This window comes from Dendropsophus ebraccatus, chromosome 12 (assembly GCF_027789765.1).
Source record: "Dendropsophus ebraccatus isolate aDenEbr1 chromosome 12, aDenEbr1.pat, whole genome shotgun sequence".
In the NCBI taxonomy this organism is placed as follows: Eukaryota; Metazoa; Chordata; class Amphibia; order Anura; family Hylidae; genus Dendropsophus; species Dendropsophus ebraccatus.
Window position 1 is genome coordinate 11,228,315 of NC_091465.1, and position 24,761 is coordinate 11,253,075.

Below are 24,761 nucleotides of genomic sequence, written 5' to 3' on the forward strand. Positions count from 1 at the left end.
AGGGGCGGGCTGCCCGGGGGATCGCTGATCCCCCGGGCAGCCCATAGGATATAGCAGCGTCTGCTGCCGATGCTCCTATTCAATGGAGCGACGGCAGCAGATCGTTGCTGTATCAGTTGCTTGTTTTTCAAACTACAACCCTATCTGGGAGAAGTATAACTGCTGGAGACAATCATCAGGTACCATGAAGGAGGGAACGGACATCTGCACCACCCAGACAGCATGGAGGCGTCATCACTGAGAGAGGAGGGGACTCCCAGAATGCTTTGCGTCAAATGTCACTTTCCCAAACTTCTGAATGGCGAATCTTGGACGGATCACAGATATAACATACATATATATGTTAGAAGAGAATCTTTGACTTCATAAAATTGATTGATAATTCTATTTATTTAAGGGGAAATTCTTTCTAAGCTATATCAGAGAATGAGGGCAGCATTACAGTAATAACAGGTGTCTGGTATATCCTGTAACAACCTATACTGTAACAATGTACAAGGGATATCCGGCTGTTTCCATATATGAGCTTCCCTCTTAAAGGCACAGTATACTAGTATAGCAGCGTTATAAGACAAGCAGCGGATACATTATAATGGGGTGATGAATGAGCAGTTTCTGGTAAAGGTTCAGCCGTCCCCAGACTCAGGTGCTGAGGTCCCCGGGGTTGATGGTCACGCTGCTGTTCGTCACCCTGATACCGTACCAACCGGCCCAACCCTGCGTGTCTTGTCCACCGTGTTCAAAATGGACGTAGCGAACGCCAGGACCGTAATTTCTGAAGGTGTATTCTATCTGTGAGAGGGAAGGAGAAGAAAAACCTTAAAGGGGAAAGCTGGCAAAAAAAATATTCTCAATAATCAACTGGTGTCAGAAAGTTATACAGATTAATTTACTTGTATATAAAAAAAATCTCCAATCTTCCAGTACTTATCAGCTGCTGTATGCCCTGCAGGAAGTGGTGTATTCTTTCCAGTCTGACACAGTGCTCTCTGCTGCCACCTCTGGCCATGTCAGGAACTGTCCAGAACAGGAGAGGTTTTCTATGGGGATTTTCAACTGCTCTGGACAGAGGTGGCAGCAGAGAGCACTGTGTCAGACTGTAATTAATACACCACTTCCTGCAGGAAGTAAATTACAAATATCTGGCACTTTCTGACACCAGTTGATTTGAAAGAAAATAATTTTCGCTGGAGCACCCCTTTAAGCCACTCAGATTCCAGCTCTCATTCCCTCTGGAAAACAGAAGCAGCAATCTGATTGGTCACTATGGGCGACATCTTCTCCACTTATCATATTGATGACGTCTCTTATATGTGAATACCTGGGACCACTCTGCGCTGCTCCACTGCTCTATAATAACAGGGTCCGGCTTATACTCCACCACTACCGTCCTGTCACGTGACAGCAGCTGTACGAGAAGCTGATAGCGGCAGCCACAGTCGTGTCTCGCTGCGTACCTGGGGAGACAGGACCAGAGTCATTCATTAACATTACATTTCCTTACCAAATCCCTATTACATATACAGTAACTTGTTTACTTGTCTACGATTGTATCACTCTGCTTTTCCAGACTCCTGAATGACACCTAGGCCTGAGTGAGCGAGCTGTAATGGTGACCAGATACAGAATGGAGGTTAGGAAAGGTGAAGCATATGTGCAAACCGCATCGAGCAGTGTCCCCCAACTAATTGCAAAACTACAACTCCCAGCATGCCCGGCAGCCTGCAAAGGTTGTAGATGCCGCAGGTTCTGGGGTGGATATGGACAATAACCAAACACTTGCCAGTCCTTGATGACTATATCGGGTTGCACTTTGTCCATGAACTCATCGGGGTATCCTTCCTCCTTCAGGTTGATGGTCTGGGTCTTAACACACAACCTAGAAACAACAGAGAAGGTCCTGCATGAAAATCATTATAAATGGGAGGAGCCACGAGGTGAGAGGGCGGAGCACACTGCAACAATGTATTTCTAGGAAACCTGGGTGACTGACTGCAAAAGATGGCCGCCACCACCTCCTGCTATCCAGATCTGCATCGGGGCCCTGGGTGGAGTCAATGATTCAAGGGCATAAAAGCATGGAAGATCTGAGTGATACGCAGTTACAGCAGACATGTTGACACTTTATTGTGGTGTCCCACCACGGGTAATGTTACTTTGAACACCACTCGCAAAAGCCTGGTATCTCAAAAGTGAAGTGGTACTGAAGTCCTGTATTTTGCCACTAGATGTTAGTAGTATGTATATTCATGTATATATGTCACACAGCTGTAGTCGTGTAAGGGTTATTGTTTTGTTTGTGATCTGCACACCAATGAGAGCTACCTTTTCCTTCTGCCTATCTCTATCCTCCTTTCTTCTCACACTCTTCTCCACCACTCATAGGAGCTGTTGCATGCACCCTGTTGGAAGTTGTCACATGGGGAGAAGAAGTGTAGGTCCAGACTTAGCTCAGTTCTTCTTAGTTTCTCAAAGGAGCAAGACGCACAGATGAGGCATAGCTGTTGAGTTTAGCCAGGAGCCAGCCTCTTCCAGATTCCCTGTCCGGGACAGACCAGCTTTCCTTTCTAAAGCAACACTTCTACCTATAATGCAGTACTAAACACCTACAGAGAGGGCAAGTCAGGGATCAAACCAACCCATGCCGTGAACAACTTAAACACAGTGCAGGACAGAGGAACTGATCCGGATAGAGCAAAGCAGCTAAGAGCCTACGTACTCTATCTCGCAAAGCAGGTGACACTGGGAAACGCTCGGACACTTAGCTCAACTCAGGTAACTAGGGCTGGGGCTTGTGTCACCCTGATAGGACGGGTAACTCAACACTGCAGGGCAAAAGGTGGTTATAGCGACAAAGGTCAAAACACGGGCACAAGTATTCTTCTTCTAAAGTTCCAGCAAAGCACATTACTAAATTGGTTTGGGACTCTCACGACCTACTCCTCTCCACTACTCTCTTGACTCTTCTCAGCACGCAACCAAGTCAGCACTGCTATTCTACTTTTTACCTCAACAGTACTCTGTAAAGTAAAGATCTAGTGCAGATCTAGTAAAGTCAAAATTATATTATACTATTCACTATACTATCACGGAAGATCTACCAGTAAAGAACATAATTATTTATTCCTCTGGCACTCAGTGGTTATTGCACCAGCACCTACACACACAGGCTACACCGTCCTTGAGTCATCTCCCCTTTCTGTGGGTGGCGGTACCGATAGTCCGAGTGGGTCATAACTCCACTCTGGATCAAGCGCCCAAGGGACCCATCACAACCCGTCAGGTCACCGACCATTGGGGGAAAGGATATAGCTAGCCACAAAAAACTCAAAGCAGGTGTGCCGAGTCAGCACTGGCATCACGACAACCTACCACCTGGCTGAGCTATACTCCACCCACCGACCAACCACCTCAGTAGTGGAGTCACACAGGACCATCTAGCAAGTAACCGGTCGCAGCTATAACACCACACGGCAGCCCACCACAATATGATGCCCTATTAAGAGATCTGAGTAATAAGCCTGACCCTTACAATAAGGTCTTTTCTATGTAGGTGTCCGGGTTGAAGGGATTGTGGATGTTTGATTTCAGATGGGAAGACATGGTGGACGTTATATCTTTCATCTTTAGTGGTTCGGTCACAGTATTGTCCCACCAAAAGTGGGACTGCAGGCAAGTATGGAAATGACCCTATAACCAACAGGTAAAGACTGAGCAATATGGCGGCCATATAAACTTACCAATAAGATGTCGCAAAGTACTTCTTTAATTTTTCATCTGGGAAAGGCCGACCGTGGTCGCCAGGGAGGGTCTCCACCTTCCATTGGTCTCCACCATCTTCTTTTAAATCCCAGTGCTCGAACTCTTCTACAAGGAAACACATAGAGGTGAGACCACAGGGAGAAACACTACAAGAGGGCACATGGGGCAATTCTACCGGGAGGCATTGACTGGTTGTGTAGATTATAGCAGATTATCAGATATTCTGGAGGATTGGATCCTGGGATCTCAATGTATTCCTAGTCCCCGGCATGACTCCCATCTCATTCCTAGTCCCCAGCATGGCTCCCACCTCATTCCTTGTCTCCAGCATGGCTTCCATCTCATTCCTAGTCCCCAGCATGGCTCCCACCTCATTCCTTGTCTCCAGCATGGCTTCCATCTCATTCCTAGTCCCCAGCATGGCTCCCATCTCATCCCTAGTCCCCAGCATGGCTCCCCATCTCATTCCTAGTCCCCAGCATGGCTCCCATCTCATTCCTAGTCTCCAGCATAACTCCCATCTCATCCCTAGTCTCCAGCATGGCTCCCATCTCATCCCTAGTCCCCGGCATGACTCCCATCTCATTCCTAGTACACAGCATGGCTCCCATCTCATTCCTAGTCCCCAGCATTGCTCCCCATCTCTTTCCTTGTCCCCAGCATTGCTCCCCATCTTATTCCTAGTCCCCAGCATGGCTCCCCATCTCATTCCTAGTCCCCAGCATGGCTCCCCATCTCATTCCTAGTCCCCAGCATGGCTCCCACCTCATTCCTTGTCTCCAGCATGGCTTCCATCTCATTCCTAGTCCCCAGCATGGCTCCCCATCTCATTCCTTGTCTCCAGCATGGCTCCCATCTCATCCCTAGTCCCCAGCATGGCTCCCCATCTCATTCCTAGTCCCCAGCATGGCTCCCATCTCATTCCTAGTCCCCAGCATGGCTCCCATCTCATCCCTAGTCCCCAGCATGGCTCCCCATCTCATTCCTAGTCCCCAGCATGGCTCCCCATCTCATTCCTAGTCCCCAGCATGGCTCCCCATCTCATTCCTAGTCCCCAGCATGGCTCCCATCTCATTCCTTGTCTCCAGCATGGCTCCCTCATTCCTAGTCCCCGGCATGGCTCCCATCTCATTCCTAGTCCCCAGCATGGCTCCCATCTCATTCCTAGTCCCCAGCATGGCTCCCCATCTCATTCCTAGTACACAGCATGGCTCCCATCTCTTTCCTTGTCCCCAGCATGGCTCCCATCTCTTTCCTTGTCCCCAGCATGGCTCCCATCTCTTTCCTAGTACACAGCATGGCTCCCCATCTCTTTCCTAGTACACAGCATGGCTCCCATCTCATTCCTAGTACACAGCATGGCTCCCATCTCATTCCTAGTCCCCAGCATGGCTCCCATCTCATCCCTAGTCTCCAGCATGGCTCCCATCTCTTTCCTTGTCCCCAGCATGGCTCCCATCTCTTTCCTAGTACACAGCATGGCTCCCATCTCATTCCTAGTACACAGCATGGCTCCCATCTCATTCCTAGTCCCCAGCATAGCTCCCATCTCATTCCTAGTCCGCAGCATGGCTCCCATCTCATTCCTAGTCTCCAGCATGGCTCCCATCTCATTCCTAGTACACAGCATCGCTCACTGTCTCATTCCTAGTCTCCAGCATGGCTCCCATCTCATTCCTAGTCTCCAGCATAACTCCCATCTCATCCCTAGTCTCCAGCATGGCTCCCATCTCATCCCTAGTCCCCAGCATGGCTCCCATCTCCTTCCTAGTCTCCAGCATGTCTCAGCAGGGTTCTGACCTTCAGCAATGGGGTTCCTCAGTAAATTCCTCTTCTGTAGATGTAAGAAGTAGAACATGGTCCAGTCTGGGGGGCTCCGTCTGCAGCGCTTGGATACAAATCTGTCCCGCTGACACTTCTTCTTCCATAGTGCGGGCGAGTCAATCACATGTCTCCAGAGCGTACAGACCGGTCGGCAGCGGCGGATCAGATCGTGTGCAGGAACGGCGGACAGGATTTCCAGCAGGACCCCCTCCGGCACGGCGCTCATTCCGCTCATCCTGCAGCCTGAGAACGGCAATGTAATAACTAATGTGATCGCTGTTCTCCAGCAGATGCCCCAGCTTTCTAGGGTTCTGAACGGCGTATTGATGCAGCACATCACTGCCTCTCAGGATACCGGGAAAGCTGGGTGACAGCCGCATAGGCAACTAATGTAAATCCTAAATTCTGCTTTAGGTTTATCTGTTTCTAGGAAAGTTGGGTGACGTTCAATATCTTACCATCATTTCACTCCCGGCTGAGACCACCATTGTACGGACCACCCTACAGCAACAGACACGCCCCTTTACATACATATGTACAAGCTCCTCCCATTTAAAGAAAAAGCATGCAAAAACCAGTAAGGCAGGTTGGTGTGCATGGAGTATAGAGGTGGTCACCCAGCCTCGCAGTGTATTGCTGAACAGTCAAGCAGATCTGCCATTCAGGAAGCTGGGAAAGAGGAGTGAAAAGCTCTCTGTAGTCCTATAGCCCAGAAAGGGTTAAATAACACCAACAATAAAAGCAGCAAGAAGTCACATTACCTTCTAGTAGAGGAAGAAGCTCCGCCTCTGCTGCTTCCTGGAGTCATGACATCATCAGGTCATGTGACTCACCACTCACTATGTTTTCTATTTAAAGGGGAAGCGCCCAGCTAAGGCGGATCTGGTGCTACAACCCCAGCAGCTGCGTCTGTAGGTCTGGGTGCAGGAGGGGTTCCCTTAGGCCGGGTTCACACTGCGTTTTCAGTACATTTAAAGATTCTGCTTTAAGGCGTATACAGCAGGATCAGCTGGTGAGGGATGGAAATAGTTAACTTTAGAATGTATGTAGGATGGTGTTTGTAGAAGTTGTTGATACACCTTGAAAGGGGATAAAAATGGTTTATTGTTGAATGTGTGTATTATATTGTTTGTAAACACCCATCTCCCGGTGTTGTGCTGCCACCTAGAGGCCAGACCTGAATCTTCAGGGAAACAGGTGGATTATACACAAGTCTCCATCACCCAGAGGAAGGGCTGACCATCTCCTGCCCCTGCATCACTAGTCTGTTCTGCCATACAGGACCCAGCTCAGCCACCATGGAAGCTGTAATAGTGTGTGCACACATACACTTACTGATCCATACTATGCATGTGGAAAGAGGAGAAATCTCAGTCTTTCCTTTATTACCTGTTCCCTGTTTATAGTTTGCGCCTGGCTTTGGCTTCAAAAATCTGTCAAATCTCTGTGTAAAGGCACACTAAGCCCCAGCTTAGTAACAGATGCTGCCGACCACTACTAAACCACATGTAAGTAAAATAAAAAAACACACAAGTTAAAAACAAAAGTTATTGTAATACAGTCTTCTCATTAAAGGGCTAGTTTTGAAAAAAATTCTTTCAAATCAACTGGTGCCAGAAATTTTTAACGTACTTCTACAAAAAAAAATCTCCAGTCTTCCAGTACTTACCAGCTGCTATATGTCCTGCAGGAAGTGTTTTTTTTCCCAGTCTGGCACAGTGCTCTCTGCTGCCACCTCTGTCCGAGACAGGAACTGTCCAGAGCAGGAAAGGTTTTCTGCCGAGACAGAGTTCCTGTGTCGGCCAGAGGTGGCAGCAGAGAGACTGAAAATAAAACATTTCCTGCAGGACATACAGTAGCTGATAAGTATGGGAAGACTTGAGATTTCTTAATAGAAGTAAATTACAAATCTATATAACTTTCTGACACCAGTTCCTTTGAAAGAAAAAGATTTTTGCTGGACAACCCCTTTAAGCCAGGGCTTGGCTTTGGCCAGGACCCCTGACAGGGACCAAAGACAGCAACTAAAGATTTCTTTATGCAAGTAACTAAGATCAGTATGTAGTGCTAAGCTCTACTTGGAGGAGAGAAGCCACATAGGAAAACCCTTGCCCACGCCAGGAACCTCTCTAAAAAGTGCAGGGCAGTATCCTGAAGGAAGAGGAACTGATCCCAGAAGGACAAAGCTACCGTGAAAAGGAGCTGTGGTCTAGGGGTAACTCTCCTATCTAGACACCTGCCAGCAGTTCATTCTCTGGTTCAAATCCCCTGATGGGAATTAAATAGGTCTTCTTTATTTATTTTTTCTCATTATTCACAAACAGTATTTTTGTTTAGTATTTTGCAACCAAAACCAGGAGCGGATTGAAAACATAGAAAGGCAATAGAAACACTGCTGAAATTGAGCAGATGGCTGTCATTTAATGGCAAATATCGACGGTTGTTTTAAAATAACGGTAATTATTTGCCATTAAATGACGGCCATCCACTCAATTTCCACAGTGTGTGAACAGAGCCTTTCTGTGTTTTCAATCCACCCCTGGTTTTGGTTGCAAAATACTGAAAAAAATACTGAGCAAAAATACTGCGTGTGAACATAGCCTAAACAATGATACAATAATGAGGGGAAAAAAAACTAAGACCTCTATTTCACATTTATCAGGGGATTTGAACCAGGGACCACACTCCTGGCATTTCACTAGACAGGTTAGTTACCCCTAGACCACAGTCCCTACAGAATTAGGGTCAGGGATTCAACTATATATGAGTGTTCCTATCAGGCATAACCTGCCTACAGAGGACTGATCAGCAATCAGAGACACTGGCTGACAGCTGAGCGAGCAGGAGGCCGGGCAGCAGCGATTATTCATGAAGAAGAGGGAGGAGGAAGGAGTGGTGAGGTGTGCCAGAGTGCGGCACAAACAACTCCTCTTTGACTCTTTATTACAGTAGGAGAACTGAGATTGAGCATAATACACTGCATGGAAAATTACCAAAGGCACCATGTTCACTAGGGGACTGCCGGCTACAGCACACTGTCAGCACCTCAGGTAGGGCCCTGGAGCTGACACATTCCCTTTAAAATCATTGTTAATTGTTTGCAAGTTTCTCAGTGTAAAACACTTATCTTTCACAGTATACAGATATGAACAATCATGGTATATAAAGGATTATTACAAACATGTTTACGATCATATTAACAACTTTTAAAGAAGCAGTCCACAAAAAAATATTATTGGCCCCGCTGGTAGGCGCTGGAACGTATACTCACCACAGCTGATCGGTGTCCCGCGGCACGGCTTAGTTCCGGTCCCGCACTCACATCCACCTCTGCTGTGACTCCTCTTCTCTGTCCTGTGATTATATGTCGGATCTCACACACTTCCATGCATTCTCTATGGAAGCGCGTGACTTCCGGCGTTTAGTTACAAGGAAGAGAAGAGGAGTCACTGCAGAAGCTGAAGTGTGCGCGCGCTGGATTTGAACGGTGCCGCGGGACACCGATCAGTTGCGGTGAGTATATGTTCCAGCGCAATAATATTTTTTTGTGATCTGCTTCTTTAAGGCTATCATTTAAAAGTAAAAAAAATCATTGCTTGTCATTTGCCAAATGATTGCTAAAGTGATTAAGCTGTACATGTGTACTGTGATAGGGCACGACTCCCAGAATGCTTTGCGTCAAATGTCACTTTCCCAAACTTCTGAATGGCGAATCTTCTTGGACGGATCACAGATATAACATACATAAATATGTTAGATCAGAATCTTTCACTCCATAAAATTAATTGATAATTCTATTTATTTAACAGGGAAATTCTTTCTAAGCTATATCAGAGAATGAGGGCAGCATTACAGTAATAACAGGTGTCTGGTATATCCTGTAACAACCTATACTGTAACAATATACAAGGGATATCCGGCTGTTTCCATATATGAGCTTCCCTCTTAAAGGCACAGTATACTAGTATAGCAGCGTTATAAGACAAGCAGCGGATACATTATAATACTGGAGTTGTAGTAGTCATGGAGTCTTCTGGATTCGTTCCCCAGCCTGAAATGAGATGGAACAGGGAACAGTACATAGTATTCAATCACACAGCAAATAAAGAGGTAGACTTAAAGGTTACTGTCCCTTTAAGGGATTTCAGCCATCCCCATCAGATTAGTCGGACGCAGGCAGGTGGTGATGAATTTCTTTTTCTAGGAACAGATCAAGAATGAGCAGTTTCTGGTAAAGGTTCAGCCGTCCCCAGACTCAGGTGCTGAGGTCCCCAGGGTTGATGGTCACGCTGCTGTTCGTCACCCTGATACCGTACCAACCGGCCCAAAACTGGGTGTCACTTCCACCGTGTTCAAAATAGACGTAGCGAACGCCAGGACCGTAATTTCTGAAGGTGTATTCTATCTGTGAGAGGGAAGGAGAAGAAAACCCTTAGGGTACGTGCACACTGAGGATTACCGACAGAAGCTCATCGCGTAATCCTCAGCTCGCGCTCGCGGAGTGCAGCGGGTGTGCGCGTCTTCGCCTGTGTCATAGACTTCATTCTATGCACGGGTGGATTCCTTCCTCCGCCCAAAGAATGATCAAGTTCATTCTTTGGACGGAGGAAGAAATCTGTCCGTGCATAGAATGAAGTCTATGACACAGGCGGAGACGCGCACACCCGCTGCACTCCGTGAGCTGAGGATTACGCGACGGAGCTTCCCTTGGTGATCCTCAGTGTGCACATACCCTTAGAGGGGAAAGCTGGCAAAAAAATTATCTTTAAATCAACTGGTGTCAGAAAGTTATACAGAAAATAATTTTTGCTGGAGTACCCCTTTAAGCCACCCAGATTCTAGCTCTCATTCCCTCTGGAAAACAGAAGCAGCAATCTGATTGGTCACTATCGGCGACTCCACTTTTCATACTGATAAGTCTCCCCCGACGTCTCTTATATGTGAATACCTGGGTCCACTCTGCGCTGCTCCACTGCTCTATAATAACAGGGTCCGGCTGAAACTCCGCCACTACCGTCTTGTCATGTGACAGCAGCTGTACGAGGAGCTGATAGCGGCAGCCACAGTCGTGTCTCGCTGCGTACCTGGGGAGACAGGGCGACCCTGTTACAGAGAAGTCTGAGAAAGCCGGGGGATAAATAATATAGACAAAATTATAACTCCCATAAGGTCTACTACCCAGCTTTCCCAGACCCATAATAATAATAATAATAATAATAATAATAATAATATTATTATTATTATTATTAATAATCTATATAATATTTATTTGTTTACTGCCAAAAGATTCCACAGCGCTTTTTTTTTTTTTTTTACACAGCCATACAGGAATAGGTTACATAGGTCAGAGTAGCCTGGCATGCTGTCACTCAGGTGTGTGGAAAAGCTGAGTGAGCGAGCTGTAATAGTGACCAGATACAGAATGGAGGTAAGGAAAGGTAAAGCATGGGGGAAAGCGAGAAAATGCATATATAGTAGGGGGAGTCACAAATGTTAAGAGGGATAAGGAGAGGAAGGGTAAAGCATGGGGGAAGGAAAGGTGAAGCATACAGTATGTGCAAACTGTGAGCAGTGTCCCCCAACCAATTGCAAAATTACAACTCCCAGCATGCCCGGCAGCCTGCAGAGGTTGTAGTTGGGAGCCACTGGTTTTGGATGGATATGAGCAATAACTAAACACTTGCCAGTCTGTGATGACTATATCGGGTTGCACTACGTCCATGAACTCATCGGGGTATCCTTCCTTCACCAGGTCGATGGTCTGGGACTTATAACACCGACTAGAAACAACAGAGAAGGTCCTGCATTATAAATGGGAGGAGTCAGCTAGGTTAGAGGGCGGAGCAAACAGCGCCAATGTATTTCTATGAAGCCAGTACAGCTCTGTGACTAAATGACAGCTGCAAAAGATGGCCGCCACCACCACTGCCTGCTGCTATCCAGATCTGCATCGGGGTCCTGGGTGGAGTCAATGATTCAAGGACATGAAAGGATGGAAAATCTGAGTGATACGCAGTTACAGCGGACATGTAGACACTATATGATGCCCTATTAAGCCTGTAATAAGCCTGACAAACTGTCCCGCCTGCCTGACCCTTACAATAAGGTCTTTTGCTGTTGTTGTCGCGGTTGAAGAAATTGTGGATGTGTGATTTCAGATGGGAAGACATGGTGGACATTATGGTGGAGATCTATCAAACATGGAGTAAAGTGAAACTGGCTCAGTCGCCCCTAGCAACCAATCAGATTCCATATTTCATTCCTCACAGACTCTTTGGAAAATCAAAGGTGGAATCTGATTGGTTGCTAGGGGCGACTGAGCCAGTCTCACTTTACACCATGTTTGATAAATCTCCCCCTATATCTTTTATCTTTACTGGTTCGGTTCACTGTATTGTCCTACCAAAACTGGGATGGAGATGTTCCTTTAACCAACAGCTGAGCAATATGGCGGCCATATAAACGTACTAATAAGACGTCACAAAGTACTTCTTTGCGGTTTCATCTGGGAAAGGCCGACCGTGGTCGCCAGGGAGGGTTTCCACCTTCCATCGGTCTCCGCCATCTTCTTTTATATGCCAGTGCTTTAAGTCTTCTACAAGGAAACACATAGAAGTGACACCACAGGGAAAAACACTACAAGAGGGCACGTGGGGCAATTCGGAAGCAATACCCCTTAATGTCTGTGTCCCACCACGGGTGTTCTCTCTCTCTCACACCTGTTTCTTCTCTAGGTTAAGTGGTGATGAAGGTATTTTCTAGTTTCGCCAAAAGATGTCAGTGTTTTATATATAGGCTCTTATGGATTGCACAGCTGTTTCTTATGTATTATGCACTTTTATTGTCCAATGGAAATACTCTTTCTGACCTATCCCTTTTCTCCTTTTCTTTGCACACATTGCTTTTCACCACTCACAGGGTCTCTTACACATCCCTGTAGGAAGTAGTTACTTGGTAAGAGGAAGTGTAGCTTCAGTTCTACTCAGATTTTCGTAGGAGGAGGACACACAGAGCAGACGTCCCTACAGTAGCCAAGCCAGGGCCTAGCTCTGCCAGGACCCTTGTCCAGGACAAGTCTAGTCTAGACAGTGTGTTAGTGAGGTGGTGAGACACACATGTATGAAGCAACCAGAGACACCCAGTTCTTTTGGTTTATTTCTTATATCTACTATGCAATGCTAGACACCACAAGAGGGAGAAAGTCGGGGATAAAGCCAACCCACGCCGAGAACCACTCTACAAAGTGCAGAGCAGTATCCTGATACACAGAGGAACTAGCCTGGATAGGGCAAAGCTACCAGAGGGTCTACGTAGATTTCAAAGCGACTCTGTACCCACAATCTGACCCCCCCAAACCACTTGTACCTTCGGATAGCTGCTTTTAATCCAATATCTGTCCTGGGGTCCATTCAGCAGGTGATGCAGTTATTGTCCTAAAAAACAACTTTTAAACTTGCAGCCCTGTGCCATGCCGTGGCCTAGAATGTCTGTGCCCTAGGCCTGTGACGCCTCTCTGTCCCTCCTCACCATTGGGAATGCCCCTAGGCAGGATTTCTCAAAATCATCACCTGTCTGAGTTAAGGTACCTCAGCAGTGTTCAGACAAGTGATGAAGAGGAGAAATCCTACCAGGGGCGTTCCTAATGGTGAAGAGGGCGCGGAGGAGGGACGGAGAGGCGGTGCAAGCCTAGGGCATACACACTCTAGGCCACGGCCGTTAGGCACAGAGCTGCAAGTTTAAAGTGACTGTACCACCAGGCCCAGGTTGAAGCACTGGAGGTGGGCCCACCCACCCTTAGTGGGAAGAAACTCCAGCCCCTTCATGACGTGACTCCATTAGAATCAATGAAACCCTATCATGGAGGGGCTGGGGTTTCCTCCCACCAAGGGTGGGTCCGTCCGCCTCCAGTGCTTCAGCCTCATTCCTAGTCCCCAGCATGGCTCCCCATCTCATTCCTAGTCCCCAGCATGGCTCCTCATCTCATTCCTAGTACACAGCATGGCTCCCATCTCATTCCTAGTCCCCAGCATGGCTCCCATCTCATTCCTAGTCCCCAGCATGGCTCCCATCTCATCCCTAGTCCCCAGCATGGCTCCTATCTCATTCCTAGTCCCCAGCATGGCTCCCATCTCATTCCTAGTCCCCAGCATGGCTCCCCATCTCATTCCTAGTCCCCAGCATGGCTCCTCATCTCATTCCTAGTACACAGCATGGCTCCCATCTCATTCCTAGTCTCCAGCATGGCTCCCATCTCATTCCTAGTCCCCAGCATGGCTCCCATCTCATCCCTAGTCCCCAGCATGGCTCCCATCTCATTCCTAGTCCCCAGCATGACTCCCCATCTCATTCCTAGTCCCCAGCATGACTCCCCATCTCATCCCTAGTCCCCATCATGGCTCCCATCTCATCCCTAGTCCCCAGCATAGTGGTAGTGGATAGCGCTCATCCAAATAAAAGGGTTCAACAATCACAATAGCACTCACCCGGTGTATGTGGGTATGGAATAATCCCTACCCACTCCACCAAAATCCAAGATCGTGCGTTAAAAGGTGTCAATCTCCGTCTCAACCGAAACATCCAAAAATGGAGGGCGCTACGTTAAAAGCCCGGGGTGATGCCACTCCGGTATAACAAGGTAGGATATAATAGAAAAAACAACAGAAGCGCTCAGAGACTGATATTATAGAATACAGTGGGATCTTTGCAAAGAGCGGTATATTCCACTTACTTCACCGTGGGGGAAAGATCCGGACCATTGATCTGACCCCCTCCAGGACGCCTGTCAGTATGCGTGCATCAATGGGCAGGTAGCCGTCATGGGTTCCAAAATAGTTTAATTACAGAAATGGATGGCAACGCGTTTCGGTGGGTATAAGATCCACCTTTTTCAAGCCAACAGAATCTACCACAAATCTATTATTTATAGCAACCATAATTACTTACATACATGATCAAACAGGAGCTGTGTGGATCTCGCGCCGGACCGGAAGCGACGCGACGCACGGCAAAACCGGAAACGCCATGCGTTCCACGATGCGCTCCACGTCAGATGACGAGACCGGAAGTGTCCTGCGTTCCAGCGTGCGCTCCACCTCCGACGCGTATCTCCATCAGCTGACACAGAAAATTTAATACATATACATGGAATCACAAAATCTACATAATTATCAAGAGAACATGATTCACAAAGGTCCATAAAATACATATATATACACACATATAAACATCCACCAAAAAACGGTCCCTAATCTTGGGTATTTAGTTAATACTAAAATCACTTATTGAAGTTTTTAAAAAAAAAAAAAAAAACTTATAATATAAAGGATTAATATGTTTATGGGATGGGGAGAAAGGAAAGGGGATAGGGTGGGGGGGGGGGGGGGGGAGGGGGGAGCGGAGGTCAGGGAGGAAGGTAAAAAGGAACGAAGGGGGAGGGGGATATAAATATCTTATATATCTATTAATAGATAGATAAGGAGTCTGCAACTATTAATATATTTAAGGTTTTTATTATAAAAATTATTTCTAGTTTTAAGTTATATTGTTAGTGACGGGAAGGGGGGGGGGAAAAAAAGGGGGGGGGGGGGAGGAGGAAAAAAAAGGGGGGGGGGGGGGGGGGGGGGGGGGGGGGGGGGGGGGAGGAAAGAGAGCGTGGGGAACAATAGGGGAAAGAGATTAGTCTAGTATTAAAATATTATGTAAATGGTGGAAAAGAATAATAATAATAATAATATCTAGAGGTGGTGGGCATATAGATGAGCACTAGGCTCATATGGTAGTACATCTATCAATTATTTTTCTATTAAAATACCTGTTCTAAAGTTTCGTTTAACCCATGTGGATTCAACGTGTTCATTCTAAAAATCCAAAACATTTCTTTGTGGCAGAGGGTCCTGTAATCTCCACTTAAAATTTTCTCTATCGGTGTAACACGTAGTAGTTCATGGTTATTATTATGTACTTCAGAGAAATGTCTAGACACACTGTGCAATAAATATTTATGACGGATATTAAATCTATGTTTATTTAGTCTTTGCCGTAGTGTGTTTTTTGTACGTCCTATGTATTTTAAATTACACGGGCATTCTAGCATATATATCACAAAGCTTGAATTACACGTCAGGTGTTGTTTAATAGTATATGGAGTGTCCTCTTCAGGGATGGTAATATTTTTCCTGTTATGTACAATATGAGTACAACATTTACAACGAGTATTGCCACATCTAAAGCTACCAGATGAGGCTAACCATCCGCTACTCATTTGTGTATGGGAGTTCCTCTGGATTTTAGGAACAGATGGAGCGATAAAGTTTTTAATAGTTTTACTGCGTCGAAAGACACATTGTGGTTTGTCCTCAACCAGATCTTTTAAAATGGGATCATTCAATAGGATTTCCCAATTTTTACTTAGTACTTTTTTAATCTCCTTATGCTGCGCATTATATTTGGTTATAAAGAGAGATTTTCCTTTTTCATTTTTGTTATTCTCCACATTTGATGTTGGTATTAGGCAAGCTTCTTGACTTAAACAGAATGCTTTCTCGCGTGCTCCGTCTATAAGTGGGCGGGGATATTTTTTCTCTATGAATCTATCACATAGTGTAGATAGTTGTTCTTCGCATTTCGGATTAGTACTACAATTACGCCTTATTCTTTTCATTTGACCAAATGGAATATTTCTCCTCCAGCTGTTTAGGTGGCAACTATTATAATCAAGGTAACTATTAGCATCCACATCTTTAAAGTGCGTAGCAGTATGTATCATGGAGTTCTCTGTATAAATATTCAAATCTAAAAATACTATTTCATGATTACTAATATGACTGGTGAACTGAAGACCCCAGTCATTAATATTAAGATTAGCAATAAAAGCATTTAACCCTTCGTAGTCGCCTTCCCATATTAAAATGATATCGTCAATATATCGTTTATAAAAGACTATATTGGCATGATTAAGGTGTCTCTCAAATGCACCCATGTACAAATTAGCGAAGCATGGGGCAAATTTTGTCCCCATAGCCGTCCCGCATGTTTGAATAAAAAATTTTTTATTATAAATAAAATAATTATGGGTTAAAACAAATGAGATAGCTTCTAATATAAAATCTCTTTGTCTGTTGGGCATAAGGGGATCGTCTATCAAAAAGGATTCAACTGCTTGTATACCTTTCTCATGCGGGATGTTGCTATAGAGGGAGGCTACATCTAATGTCGCCCAAATGTAGTTATCTTTCCAAGTGATATTTTTTAAAAAAGTAAGAAGATGACTAGTGTCTTTAAGGTAAGCTGGTAGTGATACAACAAATCTCTGGAGTTGTCGATCAATGTATTCAGAGAGATTGCCAGTCACTGACCCCATGCTGGCAATGATGGGCCTACCAGGGGGGGAGTCTCTACATTTATGAATCTTAGGTAAAAAATAAAAATATGGGACATTGGGTTCCGCAATATAAATAAAGTTTTTTTCCCGTTTTAAAATACAATGATTACTCAAGGCTTCATCCAAAATCTCAAGCAATTTTTTATTAAATATATTAGTGGGGTCCTCACTAATAGGTCTATAATATTCCTGGTCTGCTAATATACGTGAAGCTTCTTGATCGTAATAGTCATAGTCCATGAGGACTATCCCCCCCCCCTTGTCTGCGGCTTTAATAACAATTTTATTATTTTGTGTGAGATTGGTGAGAGCCTCCATTTGATGTTTATTGAGATTTTTAGAGAATCTATATTTTTCTTTCCCCATTTTTTTAAAATCACCCATCACTTTGCTATAAAAGGCTTCTAAAAAAGGACCCTTACTATGAACTGGATAAAATGAAGATCTTGGTTTTAGATCTGTGGTTATAGGATCATTTTCTATGGCGTCAACGATGTCATCCAGATCAACATGGTAATGTATGTTAGGATCATCGTTGGTGATGATGGGAACAATAGAGGCTCTGTTATCAGTATTTTTAAGTGCAAAATGTCTTTTAAGGGTAAGTTTACGAATAAATTGATTCAAATCTACAAATAACTCAAAAAGATTAGGCCCACTAGTGGGACAAAAAGAAAGACCTTTGCTCAAAACACTAATTTCATTGGTGGTTAATTTATACTGGGAAAGGTTAAATATACCTTTACTCGTGAGTTTATTAGGGTCATCATCATTGGAGCGTATCAGATGTTCAGTTTTGGTCTTTTTAGTTCGTTTTCCTCCTCTGTGGCCTCTTCGATTGGGTTTCCTCTTTTTAGAGGATTTACTTTGGGGCTGTAATAGTTGGTCATTTTGGTGGATTTCAACACTGGTGTGTGGGTTTGGGTGGGTATTGATTGAGGGGGTCAGATCAATGGTCCGGATCTTTCCCCCACGGTGAAGTAAGTGGAATATACCGCTCTTTGCAAAGATCCCACTGTATTCTATAATATCAGTCTCTGAGCGCTTCTGTTGTTTTTTCTATTATATCCTACCTAGTCCCCAGCATGGCTCCCATCTCATTCCTAGTCTCCAGCATGGCTCCCATCTCATCCCTAGTCCCCAGCATGGCTCCCATCTCATCCCTAGTCCCCAGCATGACTCCCCATCTCATTCCTAGTCCCCAGCATGGCTCCCATCTCATTCCTAGTCCCCAGCATGACTCCCCATCTCTTTCCTTGTCCCCAGCATGGCTCCCCATCTCATCCCTAGTCTCCAGCATGGCTCCCATCTCATCCCTTGTCCCCAGCATGGCTTCCATCTCATTCCTAGTCTCCAGCATGGCTCAGCAGGGTTCTGACCTTCAGCAATGGGGTTCCTCAGTAAATTCCTCTTCTGTAGATGTAAGAAGTAGAACATGGTCCAGTCCGGGGGGCTCCGTCTGCAGCGCTTGGATACAAATCCGTCCCGCTGACATTTCTTCTTCCATAGTGCGGGCGAGTCAATCACATGTCTCCAGAGCGTACAGACCGGTCGGCAGCGGCGGATCAGATCGTGTGCAGGAACGGCGGACAGGATTTCCAGCAGGACCCCCTCCGGCACGGCGCTCATTCCGCTCATCCTGCAGCCTGAGAACGGCAATGTAATAACTAATGTGATCGCTGTTCTCCAGAAGATGCCCCAGCTTTCTAGGGTTCTGAACGGCGTATTGATGCAGCACATCACTGCCTCTCAGCATACCGGGAAAGCTGGGTGACAGCCGCATAGGCAACTAATGTAAATCCTAAATTCTGCTTTAGGTTTATCTGTTTCTAGGAAAGTTGGGTGACGTTCAATATCTTACCATCATTTCACTCCCGGCTGAGACCACCATTGTACGGACCACCCTACAGCAACAGACACGCCCCTTTATATACATATGTACAAGCTCCTCCCATTTAAAGAAAAAGCATGCAAAAACCAGTAAGGCAGGTTGGTGTGCATGGAGTATAGAGGTGGTCACCCAGCCTCGCAGTGTATTGCTGAACAGTCAAGCAGATCTGCCATTCAGGAAGCTGGGAAAGAGGAGTGAAAAGCTCTCTGTAGTCCTATAGCCCAGAAAGGGTTAAATAACACCAACAATAAAAGCAGCAAGAAGTCACATTACCTTCTAGTAGAGGAAGAAGCTCCGCCTCTGCTGCTTCCTGGAGTCATGACGTCATCAGGTCATGTGACTCACCACTCACTATGTTTTCTATTTAAAGGGGAAGCGCCCAGCTAAGGCGGATCTGGTGCTAGAACCCCAGCAGCTGCGTCTGTAGGTCTGGGTGCAGGAGGGGTTCCCTTAGGCCGGGTTCACACTGCGTTTTCAGTACATTTAAAGATTCTGCTTCAAGGCGTATACAGCAGGATCAGTTTTAGGCTATGTTCACACAACATACTTTTTATGAAAAGAACAGCCATTGTTTCAATTAAAACAACGGATGTTCTTTTCCTAATGCAATGATGTGCTGTGAGGTCATTGGAAACAACAGCTATTGTTTCCCATGCTGTACTGAACGATGGCCGTTATTTGCTAGGGCCGTCGACAAAATGAGCATATCAATTATTTTTGGCCGTTGTCCTTAGGGCCCTATTCCACGGGACGATTATCGATCAGATTATCATTAAATCGTTCGAATCCAAGCGATAATTGTTCGTTTGAATAGCAGTTAACGATTAACGACCGAACGAGAAATCGTTGATCGTTTAATAAGACCTGGACCTATTTTTATCGTTGCTCGTTTGCAAATAGCTTGCATTGAATAAGACGTCGTTCTCAGTAGTGACGAACGCAATAGCTATGACAAGGTGACCGCAAGAACGATCTCAGGTCTTTCGCAATAGCGGTCGTTTGGATCGTTTATGCGAACGATAATTGTCCGTGGAATAGGGCCCTTAGACTTCAATGCAATTTTGGGACAACAAATGTCAGTAACTCACTTCTCCCCATGCCGGCCATGCTAAACAGCTGATCTTGACGTCTTCGCAACTCGGGATGGGGTCGGGGTAATGGCTTCCACCGGGGGTCCAGGACCTTCTGGCACAGTGATTCCCAGGCACGGGGAGAGGTAAGTACTTGTTCCCTATTATTTTCCCTCCTGCTCCTGCTGGATTTATATACATATAAATATATATTTTCTTTCTATCTATACATAGAAAACCCATTCTGCTTCTCTCCAATGTCTCTCCTGTCCTCTCCCGGTGTTGTGCTGCCACCTAGTGGCCAGACCTGAATCTTCAGGGAAACAGGTGGATTATACACAAGTCTCCATCACCCAGAGGAAGGGCTGACCATCTCCTGCCCCTGCATCACTAGTCTGTTCTACAGGACCCAGCTCAGCCACCATGGAAGCTGTAATGGTGTGTGCACACATACACTTACTGATCCATACAAAAGATGTGGAAAGAGGAGAAATCTCAGTCTTTATGACCTGTTCTCTGTTTATAGTCTGTTCCTGGCTTTGGCTTCAAAAATCTGTCAGATCAATCTGTCTGTGTAAAAGCACACTAAGCCCCAGCTTAGTGACAAATGCTGCCGACCACTACTAAACCACATGTAAGTAAAAAAACAAAACAAAACATAAAACATAAGACAAAAATAATACAGACCCCTCATTAAAGGGCTAGTTTGGAAAAAAAATTATTTCAAATCAACAGGTGCCAGAAATTTCTAATGCACTTCTATTTAAAAATCTTGTCTACCAGTACTTATCAGCTGGTGTATGTCCTGCAGGAAGTGGTGTATTCTTTCCAGTCTAGGGTGCAAGAGAGGCTTTCTCATTAGTTAGCCAATTACTACCTCCCCAGTAGTTAAAGGGGTTGTCCAGGCTGCACCCTGGTACTTACTTTGCTCTATCGTATGTGGGAAATGTCCAATAGCTGTGCAGTATCTCTGATGTTGCCAATAGAAAATATAGTGAAGGCGGCACTCACCAGTATCGGTTAAAAGATTCTTTATTGGGACAGTAAAGGCATCAGCAAAAAGTGCTCTCCACAAAAATTAAAGAGCGACGGTTGTTTCTTGTGTAAAACGCTTCTTCTTGGCTCTGAGAGCAGAGAAGAAGCGTTTTACACGTGAAACAGTCGTCGAGTGTTATTACGAGTGGTAAGAGCTCTTTTCTGTTCTCCACCATCTCTATTCTCCTTTCTTTCTCTACACTCTCTTCTCCACCACTCACAGGAGGTATTACACACCCTGTATGAAGTTGTCACATGGGGAGAGGAAGTGCACGCCCACAATTATTATGCAATGCTAAACTACTCAGGAGAGGACAAGTAGAGATGACCCCAACCGACGCCGTGAACATCACTAGCAGTGCAGGACAGTATCCTGAAACAAGAGAAACGGATCCAGATAGAGCAAAGTTGCTACAAGCCTACGGCATCAAGATGAGAGTCAGAAAACACATATCTGACTATAGAAATAAAGTGGTGAACATGTCCTCATTAACAAGGCACTTTAGAGAAATTCATGGAGGGAACGTACAGCCTTTAAAAATTATGGGCATAGAAAACATTTATCCATCCAAAAGAGGGGGATCCCTAAGACGTAAGCTCCTTAATACGTCGTTCTGGATATTTAGGTTGGGAACCAGAGCCAGACTAAATTCCAGACATGACTTAATTTTGACTTACTAGGTCAATAATATATTACACATGTACAAAATGTTTATGTATATTTATATTTGGGAGTTTTTCTTTGTCCTTTGTTTTTTATGTGTCCTTCTCCCTTTGTGTGAGTAGGGCTAAAAAAGTGGAAAGGGCGCCATAGGGGGATAACATAAACAACAGATTGTAGGTCGAACAAGTTGATAGTAAAACTGCTCACCTGATGGTGTTGTGCTAAGAGAGAGGTAGTAGCCAGACTCCAAGGGAAGATGCTGAGATCCCAAGCCAGGAGATCAGGGAATGGAGAATGGTAGATGAAGTGTCGGATCCTCGGGGTAGGCGGGGACCACAGGAGCCAGAATGATGGCGCTTCACAGCTTCAGGTTTAATGAAGTAAAACAATGAATTTTAATGGTCTCATAAACAACGCGTTTCGAGACATAAATTGCCCCTTTGTCAAGTAGGAGAGACAATGAGAGAGGCTACTGCTGCTCCTGCCTGGCCTCCATGTTGGCTACTGTTGCTCCTGCCTGGCCTCCATGTTGGCTACTGCTGCTCCTGTACTGGCCTTAAATGACTGTTGCTGGACCTCCACTGGCCTCCCATGACTACTGCTGCTCCTTCACTGCATTTGTGACCTTTTTCTTGCATAGACCCTGTAATGGTGAGTTTCCTGCATAGACCCTGTAATGGTGAGTTTTCTTGCATAGACCCTGTAATGGTGAGTTTCCTGCATAGACCCTGTAATGGTGAGTTTCCTGCATAGACCCTGTAATGGTGAGTTTCCTGCATAGACCCTGTAATGGTGAGTTTCCTGCATAGACCCTGTAATGGTGAATTTCCTGCATAGACCCTGTAATGGTGAGTTTCCTGCATAGACCCTGTAATGGTGAGTTTCCTGCATAGACCCTGTAATGGTGAATTTCCTGCATAGACCCTGTAATGGTGAGTTTCCCGCATAGACCCTGTAATGGTGAGTTTCCTGCATAGACCCTGTAATGGTGAGTTTCCTGCATAGACCCTGTAATGGTGAGTTTCCTGCATAGACCCTGTAATGGTGAGTTTCCTGCATAGACCCTGTAATGGTGAGTTTCCTGCATAGACCCTGTAATGGTGAGTTTCCTACATAGACCCTGTAATGGTGAGTTTCCTGCATAGACCCTGTAATGGTGAATTTCCTGCATAGACCCTGTAATGGTGAGTTTCCCGCATAGACCCTGTAATGGTGAGTTTCCTGCATAGACCCTGTAATGGTGAATATTAAAGTCTAAAAAAAAAAATTTACTTTGAGATATCGAAAAGATAATGATGTTACTGACATGTAGAGCCCTAAATTCAACCAAATACACTACCCCCATATTATATAGATACTTTAAACTATGAAATCCAAAATTCGGTCGAACCGAACGTTCCGAAAAAATCCGGTTGGAATAAACTTTTGAAAAGTTCGCTCATCTCTACTTGTAGCCTTGTGTCAAACTGGCGTGACCTACAGTGTGTGTGAATTAGGCTGGCACACCCTCTCTGTCCCTCCTCTCCCCCCTCTTCATCATTAGGAATGCTCCAGGCAGATTTTCTCCTATTCCTCACCTGTGTAAGCACAGCACATGGGCTGGATCGTTAATTCACCTGTGCAATGTTCACTGCAGAGGAATAGGAAAAATCCTGCCAGTGGCATTCCTAATGATGAAGAGGGCGGGGAGGAGGGACGGAGGGGTGTGGCAAGGTTAGGGCACAGATACTCTAGGCCATGGCCGTTGGGCACAGGGCTGCAAGTTTAAAAGTTGTTTTTAGGACAATAACTGCATCACCTGCTGAACGGACCCCAGGACAGATCTTAGATTTAAAGCAGCTATCCAAAGGTACAAGGGGTTTGGGGGGGTCAGATTGTGGGTACGGAGTCACTTTAATTGCAAACCACATCTGAACTGGAGACAAGACTGGGGGAAAAGGGGCCAACTTTTTGTAGCGCCAGATAACCCCTTTAATCCTTAGGGGACACAGACAGTTCTCATTTTTGCGCTTTGCTTTTTTCCTCCTTGTGTATATAAGGCCATAGCACTTGCATTTTTCCACCTAGAGACCTTGATGAGCCCTTATATTTTGCGCCACTAATTGTACTTTGCAATGGCAGACGTAATTTTTGCCTAAAATATGCCGTTCGCCCTGGGGTAAAACTGACTTGTTATGCATGTTCCTCAAGTCGTTACAATTACAACGATATATAACATGTATAACTTGTTCCTTAAATTCGCTCTATTCCCAGGCCTATAGCACTTTTATCCTTTGGTCTATGGGGCTGTGTCAGGTGTCATTTTTTGCGCCATGATGTGATCTTTCTATCGGTACCTTAATTGCGCATATACGACTTTTTGATCGCTTTTTATTACAATTTTTCTAGATTTGATGCAACCAAAAATGCACAATTTTGCACTTTGGAATTTTTTTGCGCTGACGCCGTTTACCGAGATCAGGAATGTGATTAATTAATAGTTTGGGCGATTACGCACGCGGCGATATCAAACATGTTTATTTATTTGTGGTGAGGCCGTTGTAGCGGTGGGACGGCCAGTCACTTGCTAGATGAAAGTGTGATGCCAAAATTCCTTTCAAATCAACTGGTGTCAGAAAGTGCCCGAGATTTGTAACTTACTTCTATTAAAAAATCTCCAGTCTTCCAGTACTTATCAGCTGCTGTATGTCCTGCAGGAAGTGGTGTATTCTCTCCAGTCTGACACAGTGCTCTCTGCTGCCACCTCTGTCCATGTCAGGATCTGTCCAGAGCAGCAGCAAATTCCCATAAAAATCCTCTCCTGCTCAAGACAGAGGTGGCAGCAGAGAGCACTGTGTCAGACTGGAAAGAATACACCTGCAGGACATACAGCAGCTGATAAGTACTGGAAGAATTTTTTTTTTAATAGAAGTTAATTAAAAATCTCTTGTACTTTCTAGCACTGGTTAATTTGAAATATTTTTTTTGGGGGGGTGAACAACCCCCCAGCACTGAGGTTGTGTTCGCACATGGTACCGCAGTACGGTAGCAATTTCACTGAAATGCTGAAGCACGACTGCCTTAAGGTGTGTGCGAACACTGCCTAAGGTTTGCAAAACTTTCTGCAACTGTCTCAGTCATTTAAATAGAAAGTCT

General features: G+C 45.3%; 2 protein-coding genes across 3 annotated transcripts; both read right to left on the reverse strand.

Moving 5' to 3' along the window:
* Positions 1–371: 371 nt before the first annotated feature.
* Positions 372–6,428, reverse strand: LOC138769479 (F-box only protein 6-like). 2 transcript variants are annotated; one of them, XM_069947989.1, is made up of 6 exons: positions 6,348–6,427; positions 5,563–5,829; positions 3,741–3,867; positions 1,784–1,879; positions 1,322–1,457; positions 372–792 (listed from the first exon to the last, which is right to left on the reverse strand). In XM_069947989.1, the coding sequence occupies exons 2-6, from the start codon at positions 5,819–5,821 to the stop codon at positions 643–645; spliced, it is 768 nt and encodes a 255-aa protein (XP_069804090.1). In that variant the 5' UTR covers positions 5,822–5,829; positions 6,348–6,427; the 3' UTR covers positions 372–642. The 2 variants fall into 2 exon arrangements, with proteins under 2 accessions (XP_069804090.1, XP_069804091.1); XM_069947990.1 differs by having other exon boundaries at positions 767–818; positions 6,348–6,428.
* A 2,713-nt stretch (positions 6,429–9,141) lies between these two features.
* On the reverse strand, positions 9,142–19,299 carry LOC138769480 (F-box only protein 6-like). Its single transcript, XM_069947991.1, has 6 exons — positions 19,131–19,299; positions 18,346–18,612; positions 12,055–12,181; positions 11,271–11,366; positions 10,535–10,670; positions 9,142–9,991 (listed from the first exon to the last, which is right to left on the reverse strand). The coding sequence occupies exons 2-6, from the start codon at positions 18,602–18,604 to the stop codon at positions 9,842–9,844; spliced, it is 768 nt and encodes a 255-aa protein (XP_069804092.1). The 5' UTR covers positions 18,605–18,612; positions 19,131–19,299; the 3' UTR covers positions 9,142–9,841.
* Between the last annotated feature and the right edge of the window lie 5,462 nt (positions 19,300–24,761).

Coding starts and splice junctions, on each gene's coding strand:
- LOC138769479 (XM_069947989.1), bottom strand. CDS start 5,821: ATGAGCGGAATGAGCGCCGTGCCGGAGGGGGTCCTGCTGGAAATCCTG. Junction 1,880..3,740: donor TACTTTGCGACATCTTATTG/GTAAGTTTATAT, acceptor TGTTGTTTCTAG/GTTGTGTGTTAAGACCCAGA. Junction 793..1,321: donor GCAGCGCAGAGTGGTCCCAG/GTATTCACATAT, acceptor TCCCTCTCACAG/ATAGAATACACCTTCAGAAA.
- LOC138769480 (XM_069947991.1), bottom strand. CDS start 18,604: ATGAGCGGAATGAGCGCCGTGCCGGAGGGGGTCCTGCTGGAAATCCTG. Junction 12,182..18,345: donor GAGGAACCCCATTGCTGAAG/GTCAGAACCCTG, acceptor GTTTCCTTGTAG/AAGACTTAAAGCACTGGCAT. Junction 10,671..11,270: donor GATATAGTCATCACAGACTG/GCAAGTGTTTAG, acceptor CTGTCTCCCCAG/GTACGCAGCGAGACACGACT.